General features: G+C 41.1%; 3 protein-coding genes across 8 annotated transcripts; all 3 read left to right on the plus strand.

Moving 5' to 3' along the window:
- Positions 1-5,414: 5,414 nt before the first annotated feature.
- Positions 5,415-7,562, plus strand: LOC142965150 (ATPase inhibitor, mitochondrial-like). Its single transcript, XM_076105929.1, has 3 exons — positions 5,415-5,567; positions 6,489-6,601; positions 7,256-7,562. The coding sequence occupies exons 1-3, from the start codon at positions 5,496-5,498 to the stop codon at positions 7,395-7,397; spliced, it is 327 nt and encodes a 108-aa protein (XP_075962044.1). The 5' UTR covers positions 5,415-5,495; the 3' UTR covers positions 7,398-7,562.
- Positions 7,563-7,975: 413 nt separating this feature from the next.
- Positions 7,976-17,620, plus strand: LOC142965146 (heterogeneous nuclear ribonucleoprotein R-like). 5 transcript variants are annotated; one of them, XM_076105921.1, is made up of 18 exons: positions 7,976-8,150; positions 8,847-9,007; positions 9,097-9,215; positions 9,317-9,424; positions 9,530-9,643; positions 9,792-9,968; positions 10,188-10,323; positions 10,445-10,650; positions 10,930-11,079; positions 11,168-11,289; positions 11,376-11,917; positions 13,786-13,846; positions 14,773-14,833; positions 14,937-14,956; positions 15,133-15,273; positions 15,485-15,583; positions 16,951-17,052; positions 17,585-17,620. In XM_076105921.1, the coding sequence occupies exons 2-12, from the start codon at positions 8,851-8,853 to the stop codon at positions 13,818-13,820; spliced, it is 1,866 nt and encodes a 621-aa protein (XP_075962036.1). In that variant the 5' UTR covers positions 7,976-8,150; positions 8,847-8,850; the 3' UTR covers positions 13,821-13,846; positions 14,773-14,833; positions 14,937-14,956; positions 15,133-15,273; positions 15,485-15,583; positions 16,951-17,052; positions 17,585-17,620. The 5 variants fall into 5 exon arrangements, with proteins under 5 accessions (XP_075962036.1, XP_075962035.1, XP_075962037.1 ...); XM_076105920.1 differs by having other exon boundaries at positions 14,937-15,273; XM_076105922.1 differs by lacking the exon at positions 14,937-14,956.
- Positions 16,256-19,813, plus strand: dnajc8 (DnaJ (Hsp40) homolog, subfamily C, member 8). 2 transcript variants are annotated; one of them, XM_076105926.1, is made up of 9 exons: positions 16,256-16,396; positions 16,951-17,052; positions 17,585-17,641; positions 17,770-17,836; positions 18,015-18,109; positions 18,219-18,290; positions 18,569-18,660; positions 19,197-19,272; positions 19,366-19,813. In XM_076105926.1, exons 1-9 carry the CDS (start codon positions 16,325-16,327, stop codon positions 19,486-19,488), a joined length of 756 nt encoding a protein of 251 aa, XP_075962041.1. In that variant the 5' UTR covers positions 16,256-16,324; the 3' UTR covers positions 19,489-19,813. The 2 variants fall into 2 exon arrangements, with proteins under 2 accessions (XP_075962041.1, XP_075962042.1); XM_076105927.1 differs by having other exon boundaries at positions 16,310-16,412.
- The last annotated feature ends 217 nt before the right edge of the window (positions 19,814-20,030 follow it).

Below are 20,030 nucleotides of genomic sequence, written 5' to 3' on the forward strand. Positions count from 1 at the left end.
GCTGCAAGGCATACGCAAAAGGAGATTTACATCCTCCATTTGTTAAGCGCTGCTCATTTTGTGAGGTCAGCTGGAGAGCAGACTGGCTTGTGTGCAAATTATGCTTTACTGTAGATGCCATCGTTCACTGCATTTCACTGCGTATGAAGCTATATTTATAAAGCTTTATGGAACATTTTGTGCTAATTTATTTTCACACCAAAAGTGTAAAGTCTGCGCAGCCTGCTCATGGCAAATCAGAGCACTATTGTGCGTGTTGGAGTCAATTTTGCAGCATCTGAAATGTGACTCCAAAAAGATACCATCGGAGTGACAGTGGCCCTTCATTATTTGTATTTTCTTCATGTCATGACCTGAAGGAAGTTGCAATCAGTGAGCAAGAAGACAGACTGACTGAAAATGGATGAACTGGAGACAGACAGAATAGATAACATGCAGAAAAAGGGAATTTACAAGTATAATCTGTTAACCCATGTTAATAGGTACAATTGGTTGCAGCTGTCAGTTATAGTGTATACCAACATAAACACACATAGACAGTTTGTATGCAGCTACAAAGAGGACTAGACTATTGCATGTTTAATATCTATCCGGATGCAGCCTCTCTCTCCTCAACAGCCATTAGAAAATCAAATCCAATCAAAATCACAATAATTAGTATATGCAAATACTGTCTCTTTCTCTTTCTCTGTGTGCGTGTGTGTGTGTGTGTGTGTGTGTGTGTGTGTGTGAAAAACAGAGTCCCAATGCTAATAACATCCTAAAGCTGATGACTAACCACCCCCCATCATCCGACACACATACACACAACTCTTACTTCTCATCTCAACCCCCTACCCCTCGCGATGTGAAATCCAGTATCAATTAGCACCTTGCTGGCAGTAACAGCGAGGTGCTGGCTGTCTCTTAATTGAAGGCTGTTGCTATAGAAACAGCAGATGCTAATCCTTAAGACGGGCGAAGAAGAGAAGGTCTTTAAACTCCCAAAGAGAAGTGAAAGAACAGACAGAGGAGGCGCCATTTCTTTCCACCGGCAGTAATGTCCTGTTAATGATTGTCAGCAGTACATGAAATTATTATAATCATCGCGTAGAGCGCAGCAGCAAAGTTGAATTCTGAATTGTTTTCATCTCCTGTAGTTAATATAGTTATTAAACTTGAGGAAATGAAAAACAATGAAAAAGAGATGACTTGATTTTATCGTTTTAGTTAACCCTGAATAACAATTTTTAATTTCATAGGTGGTATTTTAATGTATTTTTAATGTATTAATGCTGCGATCTGCATGTCACCTGTATGACATTGTGAGGTGACATTTTATCTGAGCTGCTGGACAGAATCAGTAATTAGAGAGACAGTTATGGATTGGTTTATGGATTAAATCTCTGGAACCAGTCATGTCTTTTGTAGTATCAGTGCAACCTGTCGACAAGCAAGTCACTAAAGTTCCACCCGCTCACTCAACATCAGCTTTATGCCTGTATATGTTATGTAATACACTATTATTTACATGGAGGTGTGAGCACAATAAAAGTATCACAAACCACGATTCCAGCAATAACACTTGGAAACAGCAACAGGTTCTCGTCACAAGGTCCATTTAGTAGCTGTTTTGGAGCTTTTAATCACATGACACACAAGTTCGTCAGCATTGTCATGGAATTGTATAATCAGACATCATCAATTCTGGTCCCTTAACAAAATTAATTGATTTTAAGATTTGTATAGAGAGAAATAGAATGTACAAAACTGGGAAAAGAAGATCATGTGATATGAACCGCTGCTAAATAGAATACTGAAATAGTTTTCTTGACTCTGAATTATTTCGTGGTGTTGATGTAATGCATACTCCCATATCATAAGAACTATCTTATAATCCTATAAGGTTTTATATTCATATTATTAACATTGAAAGTATGAGTTTAAAATGTATAATATTCATAATTACACCCCAAAGAAGTACTCAGAGATGACCAGTCTTAATAACAAGGTACTGTGTGTCCTGCTGTGTTTGTTACAAAACTGTGAGTTTCATATCCTTGCTGGAGAACAAAACTTGAGCTCTGAAGATGAGCTACATCCATTGTTTTCAGCTGTGGCACAGCATGTTCTCAGCTCAAATGATACTCTTGTTTCTCGGAGCACAACAGACCTGAAAGCAAGGCTTGTCTGTTTCTCTTGACTGCCAATACATATTTAAAGCGATCACGGACCACTCAGGAAATCAGCACAGGGAGCAGGAATGATAAGGACTGTGGGGTTGATTTTATACGGTCACTCACAAATTTGAAATAAGCACTTATATATCTAACACTATTGGTGTGTCTTTCTCTCTCTCTCTCTCTCTTACACACACATTCTCTTTTTCTCACACTTTCCCTCCTGATGTGGCTCCTTTACCTCTGAATGACAAGAAGTCAAATATGGTGGATTACAGCTGTGTCTGTGCGTCATAGCTAAATGCCAGCAGCCTCTTGAGAGGTGTTTTTTTCTGTAGGGTATTACCACTAGTCTTACCTTCAGACCATATGCTAACCCCAGGGGTTGAACTGGAACGCAGACAGCTTGAATAATGAATTGTGGATGACATTTTGTCCAGTAAAATCAGCTGGAACAAAGAGGCTCAATGTGGTCACAAGAGACAATAGTGAGTCTGCAAGAGCAGTCCACAGTTAATTGCAGTTAATCCACACATATTCATGCTCCCTTCAGGATGTTGGTAATACCTTTCTAATCCCTTGACTTTTCATATAGCGCCATTTTCAGGTCAAGATGACCAATTACCATAGACTGTTGACATCAGCCCCAATTATAGCCTACTTTATGTGTAGTGCTATTTAGCAACCGGCAGCATGCTAAGTTAACACACCAAATTAAGATGGTGAATATGATAAACATTATACCTGCTATAAGCATGCCAGCATCGTGACATTAGCATTTAGCTCTGAAGTAACAGAGTCACAAAGCATTGCTGTAGAATATAGAATATTATAATTTAATTTATTAATTGTTTGTCCAGAAAATTCTGTGATTGTACATCATGGCCAAGTATCAATGTAATTAGAGTGCAAGCTTTAACATTATAATGCAGCTATTAGGGAATGCTACAAGCCCCAGGTGTAGTCTACTTTGCGTAAAGTGTTAATCAGCAAATATTAGCATGCTGAGCTAACACGCCAAATCAAGACGTTGAAGATGGTATACATTATACCTGCTATAAGCATGTCAGCATAGTGACACTAGCATTTAGCGCCGAATTATAGCCAAACAGAGCAACTTGATATACATGTGAGTCTTACTATTACAGTCAATTCTGTGATTGCACAAAGTGGCTAATTATCAATGTTATGAGATGCAAAGCTAAATCTATTAGTAAATGCTACAGCAGCACTTTTAGGGAGCAGTCTGAGTCTGTGCTGCCAAGTTGGGGAAAAAGTGATGTCGGCCACCTTAACTTTCAAAAGAACTGGTTGTCTGTTTAACTCACTTTAAACACCTTGTAATCAGTTTACTAAATGAGTCAATTCACTGTTAATTATTGCAAGGCTGCCTGCGAATCCGGTGAATAGCCTAATGTCCATACATGACCATAGAAAAACATGCCCAAACGTGCACGGCCACACACAAAAAAAGTCCCTTCAAAGTTCAGTTGGCCTTCGTGTGTTAGCTGATATTTTCTCCCAGACACGACAAATTGACTTTGGGTTCTATTCAAGAAGAATTAATTGTATACTCAGGTGTAATTTTACATTAAAATTTATTCAAATGGGAATAATATAAGTGTCAATCAGTTTAGGATCAAGGATGCAGCCCTCGTTATTCGTATTTTCCTTTTTGAAAGATGTATCTGTAATTTTGTTTTCTAATGCAGCAACCTCTGTTATTTTGATACATATATATTCAATGTTCTATGTGAAACAAAATGAGTGCAGCACATCCATTACAAGTGAAGAGGGAATTGTTATACATGAACGCTATATGAAGCTTATCACATATTCTCTGCAAAAGCGGATGGTCTCCCTCTGTACGAGAGTATACTGCCACCATTTGTTGCAAGGGTGTTACTACCTCTCTTGTGCAGTTTTCTCTTACTGATGTGCAACATGTAAGGTAATGTCCAAAATGTATCTTTAATGTTGAAATCTAACCTGGAAAAGCAAGTGTTTTCTCATTGACCCTGTCCTTACTCTTTTGTGCACCTGCATGTTATTTAAGGCTGTTGCATGGCAGAACACAGTTGCTCAACAAGTATATGCTTCTCTTTTCACTGGAGCTTCCGGATCATCATGGTCATTGCCGAATTCAAACAGCTTGACAGGACGCAACACGTCATCACAAAAGCACCCCTCCTACATTTGCTCATTGACCATCAGCTCTGAAGGATTCAGACGATGAAAGGGGAGTGTCAGGCACCAAAGGTGAGCTCGTACGACACTGTGCTGGGCTGTGCATTGTCTAGCAGGGAGGACTCTTTTTCAATGGGACTCCATTATGACTCATCTGTACTAAACACCCACTGACCTCTCTTTACTGTGCAAAGCTTCTCTTTGTGCTGCTGAGTGTGCCTCATCCAGCACTCCACAGATGAGCACCGGGTCTTATCCTTTTAAGTAATAAGCCCACAACACAACGATGTCACAGGTCTGCAGACAGAATATATGAGCATGAAATTAATTAGATAGGTCTGTGCAGCTTTTTGGGAGTGATAAAAAGATAAAAATTACTATAATTTTTTTGTGTTATGTATTGTTAGAAAGCTTAGGTAATGTTCTGTATAAGACGGGCTTTTAAATCAGTGAAAGCCTATGGGCGTGTGCTTGTTTTCCTACTGTTTGCATGGCGCCACACTTATCTGTCTTGGACTTTAGACCTGTTTTGAAGATCTGTTTATGCTGCTAGGTTTTTAAACGGGATTCATTGGTTGAAAAGGTGAATTGCTTGTGATAGCCAGAGAGCATTTAAGTCAGTGCAGAGCAGGTCAGTTGAACATGTAAAAATATGATTTTTATTCTTTGGGCAAATCATTCAAAATAATTCATTTTCCAACAATAAATGAGTATGGACATTTTACTTAAGTATGAATGTTGTATTTCAAAGAAAAAAAAATCTATTTACTAGCATGTGACAATATAACAAAGATCATTTACAAATATAATTGTGTCTAATCTGCATGAGCGTGAGGTTTAATATATTACATTTAACTAGTTGGCAGTTTATTGCGTGTTGGCAAGTGCTGCTGCATGATCCCAGCTGCAAATTTCAAGTGTAGCCTACACAGTATATCTTTGTGCAGAGCCCACCGCACATAACTCCTGCTGTTCTCACCCCTCGCCGCCTGGCGGCAGCAACAGGCGGGCGGAGTCTTCATCTATAAATCCATGCTTTCCACACCCACGGGAGACGTCTATTTAACATTTCCGCATTTCGAGCTCGGACGGAAGAAACACCACAGTGGTCTCTGCCCTGCTGCAGCTGCGAATAATAATATCAGCACAATGTCAAGGTTTCTTCTTAGAACAAACATAAGGAGATGCGTCGCCTCTCAGATTAGAATGGCGTCTGATCAGGTAACACAACGTCCAAATGTGGTGAACTGGTGTCAGATGACTTCTTGAATGTTAGCGTTAGCTTGCTAATGCCAGTAAAGTTGTTGGTGTGGGACGAAGTTAGCCCGGAGAGCTAGTTGTTGACGTGAGCTGTCAGGGATCGACGGGGTCATTGATGACTTTTCTGCGTATGCACGTCGGGACTGCGGCATGTTGCATTGAATGCAATGTAGCGTTAGAAACGTTGTTAATCATCATTCTCAACAAAAAAAAAAGAAAGCTTCTGTGTTACTGGTAACTGGTAAATTATGAAAAATCCCCGTCACGGTCTGCTGGCTGTATTCATACACAGTCCTATCTGAACGAGGAGCAAACAAAGTGTCTCGCGCCGACCAATGAATAGGTTAACTATCGGTTATAGGTTTGTAACCTTCAGCACAGGCAGCGTAAACACGCAATGAATTAATAAGACATTAAATAAGAGCGATGGAGTTGTTTCCTGTGCTGTTGCAGAGATTGTTTTAATTGCATAATAAAGAGTCAAACTTCTCATTTATAAGATATATTTCCTTAACAGATAAAGAAGTTCAGACTGTCATTAAATTGTTTTATTGTCAGTATGAGCCGATAGAAACAATACCATGCATCCAGATAAATGAATGAGTTTACTGAAGCAACTAACAAAGAGACACAACCTTTTTACAACAATAAATGCATTGATTGTTTTAGGTTTACTCAATGAGCGAACAGGAGAAATACCTTTTTTATATGTTCTAATTTGTTAAATATGTTTGGTAAATGGACTGTATTTATGTGACAGCTTTCCACCTTATTGCTTTACACTTTGCCTCTCATTCACTTGTTCAAACACGCATTCATACACTGATGGTGGCGGGCGGTGACTTGTATGTGAAATGTGAGGATTCATTCTGCTTATTCCAGCTTGGCGAATTGGGCAAGGGCGCAGGCAAAGGTGGAGGCGGAGGAGGCGCTGTGAGGGCGGCAGGCGGTGCATTTGGAAAGCGAGAAGTGGCAGAGGAGGAGCGGTACTTCAGGTAAGTAACAGGGGCGCACCGTCAGGAGAGGCTAACCAGGTAAAGGTTTGGGGCCCCCCAAAAAAAGGGTTCCCCGATGGCCACTCATTGTAATGTTTTGTAATGACAACTATAAACCCCCTTAAACCTCCCATAAAGGCTCTATACAGTGCACCAGCGCTTTTAGGCTACTGTACAGTGTATGACAGCTGGATACCTTTAGGACAGTCAGATAGCTACTTGTAACTGTCATACATACAACTTTATCGTACACATACACGGATGTTGCTCAGCAGGTAGAGCAGGTCATTTACTAATCAATCCCTGTCTCCTCCAGTCCCCATGTTGAAGTGTCCTTGGGCAAGACACTGCACCTTAAATTGCTCCAAGCGTTGTTCTGCACCATCGGTGTTTTAATGATGAGATTAAAATCTGATGTGTAGGTGGCACCTTGTATGACATCCTCGGCTGTGTGAATGAAGTGGCCAGAAGACTAGAAAAGTGCTCAATAATGCAACTTAATTTACCATTTAAAAACACCCAGCCTCGATAGAGCCCCCCAGAGTCTAAAATTGCCACTGGTGAAAAGCATGCCATTATATTAGTAGTAAGATGGTAACCACAGGTTCCACATGTTTTGAACCGAGTTTTTCATCACTGTGTTTCCACCTGCAGGCAGAAGGAGAGGGAGCAGACGGAGGCGCTGAGGAAGCATCATGTGGAGGAGATTGAGCACCACAAAAAGGAGATTGAGCGCCTACAAAAGGAGATTGACCGTCACGAGGGCAAAATCAGAAAGCTGAAACATGATGACTAAAGCTGGGAAGCCTGTTGTAATTTCTCCTTCCGACCATCTGATTGACAAGTCAATCATAATCCAATATTGATTTATTTACTGCTTGTCAAGGCAGGTCCTGTATGACACTTCATACTGACATCATGAATATCAATAAACCAATAAAGCCCTTAATTTTTGATATTTCATGAAGACTTTTGAACATGTCTGTGCATCTTTGTATAACTCTTGATTATCGTCAAATGTCAGTTGTGTATTGGGGTTTGAGTAGCTCTAGTTGTTAGAATAATTAGGCTGGACCTGTACATAGACTGCATATATGTAGTTGATGAGGCGCTCGCTTTGAATCACCGCGCTTCCCGCTCACGTTGAATGTGGCAGCCACCTAGCTGGGATGCATCTTTAAAGTAAGCGTATGTCTCATACATTTTGTAAGATGTGTTTGTGTAGCCGTTAAGATTGGGATTGTATTTGTATTGGGATCAGCTACGTGCTCAACATAAAGCCACATGAGTCAGACTCGAGCACTGTGTGTAAACAATGAGTCAAAACGAACACACCCGCCCCTCAGCGCGGTATTGTTCACATCTCGCGATGTTTGCTAAGCGGTTGCGTTGTTCGGGCGAGCCGACGACGAGACCATAGCTGTCTGGAAATTTGTCTCGTGGTTTAGACTAAAACGTATTATTCATATAGGACAATTTTTTGTACGCGCGACAAGATAATCGTTCCACATTTTAACACACGCCACTGTTAGTGTCCCGAATTAGACCGGTGAGTTTTGCTAACTATCTGTTTGCACCTTATACGGAGCGTGTGTTTGTGTGTGTGTGTGTGTGTGCATGAAAGCTGTCTCTGCCCGATGAGGCCTAAAGTATGAGCAGCTAGCCTGCTAACCACTGTTATTGTTAGCTCAACATAAAACATGCTTGAGAGCAATTTTGCTCTGAAATTTGTTTTTCTTTTAAATGCATTTGACTTTTGAAAGCTGCGTTCGCCATATAAGACCCTGTGCATGTAGATGTGGAGATAAATGTGTCCTCGTTAGCTAGCTGCATGTGAGGGGGGCGGGACGGTAACGTTAGCTGTTGGCGCTTTCTTTAAGTGCCCGTGTTGTGTTACCGCGCGATAGCTGTTATCACATCAATCTATCAGGAACTGTGTTTTTAACTAATACTAATACTATTACTGCTAGACAGGTGTTACGGATTTTAGAAATGCCCTCTATTGTTATTTATTGACAGTAACAATGCTTGTGACGTTATATGGGCCATCAAATAAACATCACATCCATGCGTTTGAAAACAATTCGCTTTATAGCCGTTGTATAAAGATTAATTTAAACACATTTATTTTAGGATAATGACAATGAAAATGCCAGTATTTGTTGATCTGTCCTTATCAAGAATAATACATTAATTTGTTCAACGTTTACTAAATACATTGTATTTCTTCGTTGCTGTATTACAGGACGATGGATGCTGCGGAGGTGAACGGTGGCTCTGCTCCTCCTAAGGAAGAAGAGGAGCCCATGGATGTGACTACAACACACACAGAGAACTACCAGACGCTCGTTGACGCTGGGCTGCCCCAGAAAGTAGCCGAAAGTCTAGATAACATCTTCCAGACAGGTGGGTGATAGTTGTTTTGATTTAAAGAGGAGCTGTGAGATGTCACTTCTGTAGCTGAGCCTGGTGGTGAACATGCTTTGTAATTGTAGGCTTGGTGGAGTATGTTGACCTAGATGAAAGGGCCATTGATGCACTGCGTGAATTCAATGAGGAGGGAGCGCTTACTGTGCTGCAACAATTCAAAGAGAGCGACCTGTCCCACGTACAGGTAACCACATGGATCAATGGCATCTTTTTTGGGATTTGATTGGTTTTGTATGTCTGTGTGCACTATAAGTAACCTCATTTGTTTGTTTCTTTTAAATGTAGAATAAAAGTGCTTTCCTTTGTGGAGTGATGAAGACTTACAGACAGAGAGAAAAACAAGGAAGTAAAGTGCAAGAGTCAACCAAGGGCCCAGATGAAGCAAAAATAAAGGTAGACAAAGTCATGTGACTGAGCTTTGTTGTGCACGAATGTCATATAAGCATGCCTCTGCAGCCATGCAACCCAGCTAATGTTTTGTGTGTTTGTGTTTTTCAGGCTCTGTTGGAGCGGACTGGATATACCCTGGATGTCACCACAGGGCAGAGAAAATATGGAGGTCCCCCACCTGAGGAGGTGTTCAAAGGAATACAACCAGGGATTGGAACTGAGGTAAAAAAAATAAATATATATATATATGTGTGTGTGTGTATATATATATGTCTGTGCTGCAGTAACATTCAGAGTCCTGCAGAACATGCTGCATGTTGGACTTAACAAATCCTTACACTTGTTCACCTGTTTCTCTCCTCTTCATCAGGTGTTTGTCGGAAAAATCCCGAGGGATTTGTATGAAGATGAGCTGGTGCCGCTCTTTGAGTCTGCTGGTCCCATCTGGGACCTCAGGCTAATGATGGACCCTCTCTCTGGTCAGAATAGAGGCTATGCCTTCATTACCTACTGCAATAAGGATGATGCACAAAAGGCTGTAAAGCTTGTAAGTAGAATAGCACGACTTTGGAAGAAGCGTCTCAAACCATATAACAACAGAGTTAGTTTTAAAGGACTACTCTAGACATTGAAATGAGTCTGACTTGATCTCTGGAGTGTAACTTTAAAAACAAGAATAATTCAAGCTTCAAATTGCTTTATGCTTTACTGTACTGTTCATGTACAATGAATTTCACAGTTTTTGGCCTCCCCGTTTTATTTTCAGTGTGATAACCATGAAATCCGCCCTGGCAAGTACTTGGGAGTGTGTATATCTGTTGCAAACAATCGCCTGTTTGTTGGATCAATTCCAAAGAACAAGACAAGGGAAAGCATATTGGAAGACTTTGGAAAAGTTACAGGTCAGTTTCAAAAGAGACAAATTTGTCTCAGAAACCCATTAAAACAAATCCTCAGTCATTAAAGGATGATAGACACGACAACTGTTTTGGAAGTTGGAGATGATATTGTTGTGTTGCACAGAGGGTCTCCAAGAGGTGATATTGTACCACCAGCCAGATGACAAGAAGAAAAACCGTGGCTTCTGTTTCCTGGAGTACGAGGATCACAAGTCCGCAGCGCAGGCTCGCCGCCGCCTAATGAGTGGCAAGGTCAAGGTGTGGGGGAACCCCGTCACTGTTGAGTGGGCCGACCCTGTGGCTGAGCCAGACCCGGACGTGATGGCCAAGGTTCGTCTTATGTCTTGAGCTGTATTTAACATTCTAAACACTAATGTAGCCGCAAACAACTATTTATGGTGAGATATGGTGGAGTTATGTCTAACTGAGCAGAGAATGAGGTTGTTCTCCCTCTGTGTGTGTTGTTATCCGAGCTTTCCTTACTGTGTTGACGGGCCGTGCGTGCATGTTGGTGCACATCTGTGACAGTTAGTGACTGTTGGTGCATGTGAGCATGCCCCAGTGGGTCAGGGTAACAAACCTTTTGGGTTTGTTTTTTTTGTCTTATAGGTCAAGGTGCTCTTCGTAAGGAAACTGGCCACAGCAGTGACTGAAGAGCTCCTTGAAAAAACCTTCTCTCAGTTTGGAAAGCTGGAGCGAGTGAAGAAATTGAAAGACTACGCTTTTGTCCATTTCGAAGAAAGGGATGCTGCCGTAAAGGTGAGTGTGTTCATGCTTTGGACGAGATATTTTGCATGTCTGTTGATTGTTATGTACGCTACAGTTATGGATTGTTTTATTTGTCCAGGCAATGGATGAGATGAATGGGAAGGAGCTAGGGGGAGAGGAAATTGAGATAGTCTTGGCAAAGCCCCCAGACAAGAAGAGGAAAGAGCGCCAAGCAGCTCGGCAGACCACCAGGAATTCAGGGTGAGGGAGACGTGTGACTCGTCTACTGCCCGACTTCTTCTCTCATAAGGAACGCATTAAATGTAACTCTATCCTCTCCTCTGCAGGTATGACGACTACTACTACTACCCACCTCCACGCATGCCGCCACCTGGCCGAGGCAGGGGTCGTGGCGGCCGAGGGGGCTATGCCTATCCTCCAGATTACTATGGATACGATGACTACTATGATGACTACTATGGCTATGACTATCACGACTACCGTGGTGGCTATGAAGACCCGTACTACGGCTACGAAGATGTGTACAGCATGAGGGGCCGTGGTACTCGTCCCAGCAGGGGCGGGCCTCCTCCGCCTAGAGCTCGTGGGGGAGCACCCCCGGCACGAGGTCGTGGGGGCTATGCCCAAAGAGGGCCCCCCCCCGGTGGACCGAGGGGCGGCCGAGGAGGGCGCGGATCCCCTTTCCAGCCGCAGAGGGGTCGCGGTCCTCGTGGGGCCAGGGGCAATCGTGGCGGTAACGTCGGCGGAAAGAGGAAGGCAGACGTGTTTAACCAGCCTGACTCCAAGCGCCGCCAGACCAACAACCAACAGAACTGGGGGTCCCAGCCCATCGCCCAGCAGCCCCTGCAGCAAGGGGCCGACTACTCTGGTAACTATGGTTACAGTAATGACACCATGGAGTTTTCACAGGATTCTTATGGGCAGCAGTGGAAGTAGATGCACCCAAAGGTATTTGGCAAAGTGACAACAACAAAAAAAAAAAGAGTAAAAAAAAAAAAAAAGATTGGCCACAATTTTTTGATTGACTTTTTATTCTTCACCCCTCATGAAAAAAAAAATCTGTATATATGTCAGAAAAAACGGACAGACCCCAGAATTGGCTCGATGTGATTGGCTGGAAAGCCTTTTGGCTGAAGAAGGGAACGTAACCGTTGTGGTGAATCATTTCTTACTCCTACGGTTAAAGACATGTGTCTTTAAAAAAAAAAAAAAAAAAAACACACAAAACACTTTTATTGTTACGTTTTGTTCCTGATTCTTTTAAAGCCAACAATGAACATTTACAAAAAAAAAAAAAAAAAGTGGACATTCGTTCTCAAAAGTCTGAGAGGACATTAAATAGTGATATTGCCTAGCAGGAAGTTTTTGCCCCGTGCCCCTTTCCTCCTTCCCCTTCTTGTACTCCCTTTATTTGTGGTTTCTCATAGTTGCTTAGGGACTTGCTTGTAAATAAATGCATATGGTTAGAGCTTCATACTTCATTTTTTGCAATGGTGGAGAAAAGAATCCACAGGAAGGAAGAAATCAAAGTTTTGTAATGTTCAAAGTGTATGCCTAGTATTTCTAGAGATAGACAAATTGTGTTTTTTTTAAACTGATACCATAACTTCCTATGTTTTCTTTGAACTTGCCCAATAGCATTTGGTTTGGCTTACCTTAAGAGCCATAGCAGTTTGTTCTGATGTTCTTTGTATTTATAACTTTTACGTTTGTTCCGTTTCAATAAAACTAAGCTGAGCATCAGTCAATTGTCAGATACTCAAATTCAGTGTTGTCATTCGCTATTTGATTATCAATTCCCGTATCTGGATGAAGATCTTCTTTTCCAAGTCAAATTCTCAACGGATAATTACAAAAGACTGAAATTGCACAAGAGAATTTGAAAGGTGTTTGGATGAACACAGGATTTTAACCCTTTAATTTCCAGTGCATGTTACATCAGACTACTGTCATTTCCTGCACTCAGAATTTAAATTGTGAATATTAAAGAAATTCAAACAACTGTTAAAGGACCAAACTTTTGGCAATTTTGGCTTTTAATTACTCAAGATTGTACCTGTCTTTTAAAATCTGTGTGCACAGGTAAACAGTGTATGCTTTAGTAAATGTTAGCTCACCCTCACTAAATGCGGTTCTCCACCGTTCATGAAGAAAAGGAAAACACCGAGTGGGTGATTTATTTTTGTTAAATTTGAGAATGCTTCAAGAAGAGAAGTAACTGAGTAGAAGAAACCATGGATTCTTGCCACAGGTGTGAAGTCGCTGTGCCTTGTTTGTTGTTTTACACCTTTTTAACCTGAATGGTGTTTATTAAGGCAGACGTTTACTGAAGCATATACTATGTTCACCTGTTGACACAAACTTTACAGGCATGGACAGTCCTGTATAATGGTGAGATGTCACTTGCACTGGTATGGTCCTGATACGGACACCCTAACAGTTACAACACATTTGACTTTGAATGGATTTGTACTTGTGTGCCGAGTTGTTTCCAATTCATTTTTTTTAATTTCTAAAAAAGAATCTGCACATCATCTCAACCATCTGCTCTCCTTTTTCGAGGACACCAAGGATCTGACCATCCAAAGGGGTTAAAATTTAAAAAATGTGCCTTCTGCCATAGCAAGCGACCACCTGTCAGAATGTGTTTACTGTAAATAGTGTTTTTGTCATTTGGTACCATGGTATCATTGTATTTTGTTTCATGTGTCTGTCCTCTTATTCCAACCTGCCTAGGTGGAGAAGCAATGAGAGCGGCACCGCTAGAATGAGGAACTCACCTGAACGGTGCTCGAGGGTGAGCTAGCCTTGCACAGAGTACTGTCTCCTCTCCTGTAGCTACTTGTAATCACTCGAGAAACACTAGCCATAATTATACTTTGTTCTTTTTATTGTTTCCTTCCTAATTTACTGCACTGCGAATCAAGCTTAGTAGTGGGATCTTCTTTTTTCAGGATACGAAGAACACGGGTCACTAAAGTTCACCCGAGAATCATTGGAAATGTTCAAATTAATTGTGTTCCCAGCATGTGTCTGCTGCATATGTGTCCCTGTAAGCCAATTGAAAAGTCAAACATTAATTTAGAGCCAAATGGCCGTTCCTTTAGATTGGATTAAGCAGCCAGAAGGCATACAAGCCAAGGATTTGGTAAGCGCTATAAACCCCAAAACCCTGCAAACATCTGTTGCCTGTCTTTGCTCACTGCACCAAAACCACACCTCAGCTGTCTGCACACATTCTGTGAATGGAGGGTGGTGGTGGTGGTGGGCATTTCCCCTCCAATGCCGCTAGAGGTACCAATTCCACACCGAGCACGACTAGAGATCCATTGTTCCTTTATCCAACGCTGCTTTTATTGGACATTTTCTGAGCTGGAACGGTGTAAATTAATACACATATATTAAGTAGAGGAGCTGTTGTTGACATTGATTTAAATAGTAGTCGGGATAGTAAATGAAAAGCGGATCAAATTGGCTGATGTTGGAACAATGGCTGTGCATCAAAAGAGATGTCTGTACCCCTGAACGCCACACGATGGCAGTAGTAGTGCTACAGTGTTCATATTGCACAGGTAAGACTGAAACAGGGAGCACAGCGTTGCATCAGAAAGCTTATTGTATCGCACATTTTGGTTTGTACTGAAGTGCCATCAAATGCTGGAGTTTCCTTTACAGTTTCTCACTTCAGAACTGTGTCTTTTATATGTTGCCTCTTGTCACTAGGCAGTAAAGGAGCTGCCCCCATCCATGTCAATGAGTTCATACAAATGGAAGGGACTGATTGGTAAGATTGTTCATTATCTGTACTAATGCTCAGAAGGTCTCAACATGTTTCTACTTGTACTTTTTGATATGATTTAGAATGTTACCACCTCTTTGCTTCGCAGAGCCAATTCCTTCTGTTCAGGTTAGTTTTCAGAATATTAACTCTGCATCGAGTCACAAGTCTGGCTTCTTCTTTTTTTCAGTTACAGATGCATTACATCATGTTGAAGACAATACAGTCTGTCTCTCTGGTCATGTTGATGCTTGGAAGCTGTTTGACCCAAGATTTGTCAACATGTCTGTGTGGCCCTTTTCTAGCTCCGAGTCAGGAGACCGTCCTCAACGAGCTGCGAGCCAGCGTCGTCACAGGGTCCACACTTACTGGACTGTACACTTGAGGTCCGGTACTCATGGGAACACCAACTGGCTACCCTGTTCCCAGCTCAGCAGACTGCACAGGTGAGGAATCATTTTTGGATTAGTGGAGCTACGTATGTGTAGGAGAAACTTCCCAAGTCTCAATCAATGTAAACGTAAAACCTTTTTTTGATTTGATTTTTCAACAAAAGTTGTAACAACCATAACTGGGATTCATAAGAGGTGTGAAGAGTAGTGCATTAGTCTTGAAATGCCTTTATTCTAACGGTTAATGTCTTTCCACTTACTCCAGAAGCGTAGGAGGATACAGTTGATGGACATGTCATAATCAAGAGCTCCATCCAGCAGACTGCTCCTTCCTTATCCAGTTTAAATCAGTATTCATGTAAAGGTAAATGATCTGTTGCTCCTGATTGTTCAATACATGTTATTACCCAAGTAAAAATGTGTGTTTGTGTATGTATGTTTATTTTATTATTATATTCACATGGACCTACTGATTGGTAATTTAAAAACTACAGCATTGGCACAACTTCTACTGGTCTTCAAAATGCAATGTCTTGGAGTTCATTATGAAGTTCAGTAGTGGTTCCTATAGTAAATGATGAACATGTTTCTCACCAGTCAAACAGATGGAGATGTGGGTGGGCATGTAAACCTAATGGTCAGTGGTCTACCTGTACCGATCCTGTTCACTGTGCTTGTCCCCTCCTGCATAATCATGGTTTATTTAAAGCTGTATAACAGGGTTAGGGGCCTTAAAATTCGGATTACATTTTCAAAAAATGCAGTAATAGATTTATGCCAGAGAAAACACAATGCAAGCCTCGCAAATTGATATCGTCTGTAAAGTTTAAGTTGATAACAAATGCATGACAACACACTTATTATCCTGCATTTTTCTTAATTTAACACCATGAAACGAAAATAACGAGCCATTCTAACGCAACCTTCCGTTTATATTAATCCCAGCTTAAACCGAGAGTTAAATATTTTCGAGTAACGATAACGTTAAACGCATTCATAAAGATGGTCTTCTGTGTAGTAGAGCGTGCACTGTTAGACGATTAGCGTTAAGGAGACCGCATGGTCACGTGATGCTACAACGTCACATGTAGATCAGGGGGGGAAGATGGCGGCCGCCGGAGGAGAACCTTCTACCGAAAATGTGTCGGATGAATTGTTTCAAAACTTTTACACGGAGGTACGATACATCTTATGTGAGTTTATGTGTTTTTAAAGTGCCGCTCGCTCTCCGTGCATCAACTGAAGTTACGCAACAGCTCTCGCGCTGAGCACCAACAGGCCTCACAGACATTACCTTCAGCTAACGATCAGGAGCTAACGTTTACCCAGAGATGTTTTGTGAGCAGACACGTCTTTCTGGGGTTATAAGGACACCGCCAAAGCTCGTCTATGTCTTTTAGTTTCCTTTTCTCAACCCCCACAAGTCACTTAACTTAAAATGCGTCTCGAGGCAGGTGATTTCAGCCCTCTGTCTAACGTTAGCCGGGTCGAGTGTCTGGCGTTACGCTTTGGCTAGTCACAGTTTCATGGATATCAAATGAATGAGGTCTGACTCCCAGAAAAGATGCAGAGCAACCTGCTTTTTGATCAGATGTCACTCCTGAATGCTGGCTTAACCAGTGCATCATCGGGATAAAGTGATATTAGCAGCAGCACCAGTAAGTGCGGCTTCAGGTGGACTTTGCATTTTGACTTTGGCTGTATTTTGGAAGTTGTCATTGTCTTTAACAGGTGAAGCAGATCGAGAAGAGAGACTCCGTGTTAACCTCCAAGCAGCAGATTGAACGACTGCTCAGACCTGGAGCATCCTACTTCAACCTCAATCCTTTTGAGGTAAGTGTGCCACCAATAAAGTAGTTTTTGTTATTATTTTGTAAGTTTGCCTGTTAGATGCCGATCACAAAGTTACTAGACACAAAGGTAACAATAGGCGAATAACCTCAAGTACTGATTTATGACATCAAATGTGAGGAAAACAAGCATCATGTCTATATAATAATAATAATAATCCTTAATTAATCCTTATTTAATAAACGACTATCAATGCAGTAAAATTATATTGATTGAAATTAAATTCTTGACTTAATCGTTCAAAAATCTTTATTTTTGTTGTTACTTACATGATTTTGCAACCATGTATATTTCCCAGAACGGTCTCGGAGAAATAAATACCTCACGTGTTGATCTTTTGGATGGATTTGGTTTACAATAAGCTGACAAACATGCTGTTGTTGAGCCCTCATGAAAGTACGAGCCCTTATTGCTCTCATAACTATTTTGATTCTAGCATAATCATTATTAGATTCTCTCTTTGGATAATATACCTTTTGTTGAATAAACATAACAATGTTCACAACATTTCCAGGTGCTGCAAATTGATCCTGAGGCAACAGATGATGAATTGAAGAAAAGATTTCGGGCGGTGAGTGAAAAAGAAAAACGCCAAAACATTTTATCATTCTCCTCTGGCTTGCCTGCTGATTTGGTAATAGTGCCATAATGTTATTTTGTTTCCTAATTCCTAATATTTGGTCTCCTTTAACTCTGCAGTTGTCCATTTTGGTCCATCCAGACAAAAATCAGGATGATCAACTCAGAGCACAGAAATCCTTTGAAGGTACATCCCTGACTACATTTATGTTGTTGATATACATCTGCTGTCTTTAAACCGAGGAACATGTTTCATGTTGCCCAATGTTAATCGACATCGTAACATAGGACATCCAGCTCCTTCCTTTGCTGCCAGTAGATGGAAAAATGAACTTTAATTTCCCCTGAATGTCTCTCTGTTGTAGCTGTGGACAAAGCATACAAACTCCTCCTGGAACCAGAGCAGAGGAAGAGAGCCTTAGATGTGGTCCATGCGGGACAGGAATATGTGGAGCATAACGTGAGTGTTAAACACTTATCCTCACCGTTCAAACATTCAACGTTACTCGGATCTCCTGAGCTGTATTTGTCTTAACATTTTATATTCTGCCAACATGTGATGCCAACAGGTAAAGGAGAAAAAGAAACAGTTGAAGAAGGATGGGAAGTCATTGGATGTGGAGGAGGACGACCCTGACATGGTAAGTCAACGTACTGGGACATTAGTGTTGAATATAAATTGAAAGTGAAGGAAATTTAATTTTTTTTAAAAATAATATCTATTGGACATCATTTCAGTCAAGATAGTAATTGGTTTTATTGGACATGCAACTGGTTATAGCGGTCAAACTATTAAAGCATCGTGTATTTTTATCAGTGGATTATTTTAGACTAATAGGATTTTCACAATGGTAATATAGCAAATATTTGTCATGCTACTAAATAAGGGTTTTATAAGACTTAACTTGTCCTTTTCCAGTTTAAGCAGGCTGTGTACAAACAGACCATGAAGCTGTTCGCAGAGCTTGAAATCAAGAGGAAGGAAAGGGAAGCAAAGGACATGCACGAAAGGTAAATAACACACGCAGTATGTTTACAACCTGTTTCTTGTCCTTTAGGATTTAATCTGTCTGAATCATGTAAATTGTGACTCTAATATCTGATCAAAATGCCGTCACAGACTTCACTATTGAAACAGAAAAGCACGTTATTCAGAACGTCATGAGTTTTTTTTTTTGTTTGTTTTTTTTAACCCTTACAGCTGTGGTCGGAAGCATTATGTTTTCCGTTTGTCCGTTTGTGCGTACGTAGAATTCGTGCGAACGAGATACCTCTGGCCTGGAGGCAATTTCTTAAAATTTGGCACAAACATCCACTTGGACTCGAGAATGAATCGATTCGATTATTGGGTCAAAGGTCCTGAAGGTCCTGACGTCATGAAACACGTTTTTGGCCATAATTCAACAATTTAACACAAATGTCTCGTTAAGGGGTAAATGATGAAGTAATGGCATTTTAGACAGACATTCATTTAAACTGCTACTTAACTGGTTGGTGCTGGCGGAAACTCTAGTTTATTCTTTTCTTTTTTTCTCTTCATTTACCAGGAAACGGGCGAGAGAGGAAGAAATCGAGACGGCAGAGAAAGCAAAGCGGGACAGAGAATGGCAGAAAAACTTTGAGGTGCGTTCTTGTAACTGTGGCTACGTTTAAAGTGAAACATGATTGCTTTTGGCATTCCTTAAATGACCATTTTTTGGCAACACATTTTGTCAGGAAACGAGAGATGGGCGTGTGGACAGTTGGAGGAGCTTCCAGGCCAAAGGCAAAAAGAGCAAGGAAAAAAAGAACAGGTCCTTCCTCAAGCCCCCGAAAGTCAAGATGGAACAGCGGGAATGATGCCGTAAAATGGGACTTTTAGATTAAACCCACTGTTATGAAAAATCCCAGTTCTGTGTCCTCATCTCGTCGTCTGCAGTCCACTGTGAAGTCGTCATCACAGTCATTGGGATACTTGTCGTGCGAAAACTTCCTCATCCTGACAAACGTAGTTTTGTACTTGGTTTTTCTAATGTACATATTTGTGATCGGGACCCAGAGATCACACCTGCCTCATGTAAGAAAGAGAAATTATGGATCTTCCTCTTCCATAACTGATGAGAAAAATGTGGTTTGTTTTTGTTTATTTTTTTTAACTAAATAAAGCTTGGTGTTAAAAAGCCTACGTTACACTGGTCTTCAAAGCTGATTCTAACATGTGTAGGAGTCAAACCGGTAGGTATGACTAGATTTGGGAGATGATGTCTAAAGGTATGAGGCATTCATTTTGAGAATCTGGTTGTAATTACAGATACTACCAAGCAGATGCAACACTGACCGGTTTTACACGCACCACCTATGCTGTCAGATCGGAGCAGAATAGGAAGATATTTCTGGACCGT

The sequence above is a fragment of the Anarhichas minor genome, unplaced genomic scaffold (genome assembly GCF_050575085.1).
Source record: "Anarhichas minor isolate MPS153535 unplaced genomic scaffold, ASM5057508v1 ptg000033l, whole genome shotgun sequence".
NCBI classification, from domain to species: Eukaryota; Metazoa; Chordata; class Actinopteri; order Perciformes; family Anarhichadidae; genus Anarhichas; species Anarhichas minor.

Coding starts and splice junctions, on each gene's coding strand:
- LOC142965150 (XM_076105929.1), top strand. CDS start 5,496: ATGTCAAGGTTTCTTCTTAGAACAAACATAAGGAGATGCGTCGCCTCT. Junction 5,568..6,488: donor TTAGAATGGCGTCTGATCAG/GTAACACAACGT, acceptor TGCTTATTCCAG/CTTGGCGAATTGGGCAAGGG. Junction 6,602..7,255: donor GAGGAGGAGCGGTACTTCAG/GTAAGTAACAGG, acceptor TTCCACCTGCAG/GCAGAAGGAGAGGGAGCAGA.
- LOC142965146 (XM_076105918.1), top strand. CDS start 8,851: ATGGATGCTGCGGAGGTGAACGGTGGCTCTGCTCCTCCTAAGGAAGAA. Junction 9,008..9,096: donor AGATAACATCTTCCAGACAG/GTGGGTGATAGT, acceptor TTGTAATTGTAG/GCTTGGTGGAGTATGTTGAC. Junction 11,290..11,375: donor CAGACCACCAGGAATTCAGG/GTGAGGGAGACG, acceptor TCTCCTCTGCAG/GTATGACGACTACTACTACT.
- dnajc8 (XM_076105926.1), top strand. CDS start 16,325: ATGGCGGCCGCCGGAGGAGAACCTTCTACCGAAAATGTGTCGGATGAA. Junction 16,397..16,950: donor TTCAAAACTTTTACACGGAG/GTACGATACATC, acceptor TGTCTTTAACAG/GTGAAGCAGATCGAGAAGAG. Junction 17,642..17,769: donor TGAAGAAAAGATTTCGGGCG/GTGAGTGAAAAA, acceptor TTAACTCTGCAG/TTGTCCATTTTGGTCCATCC.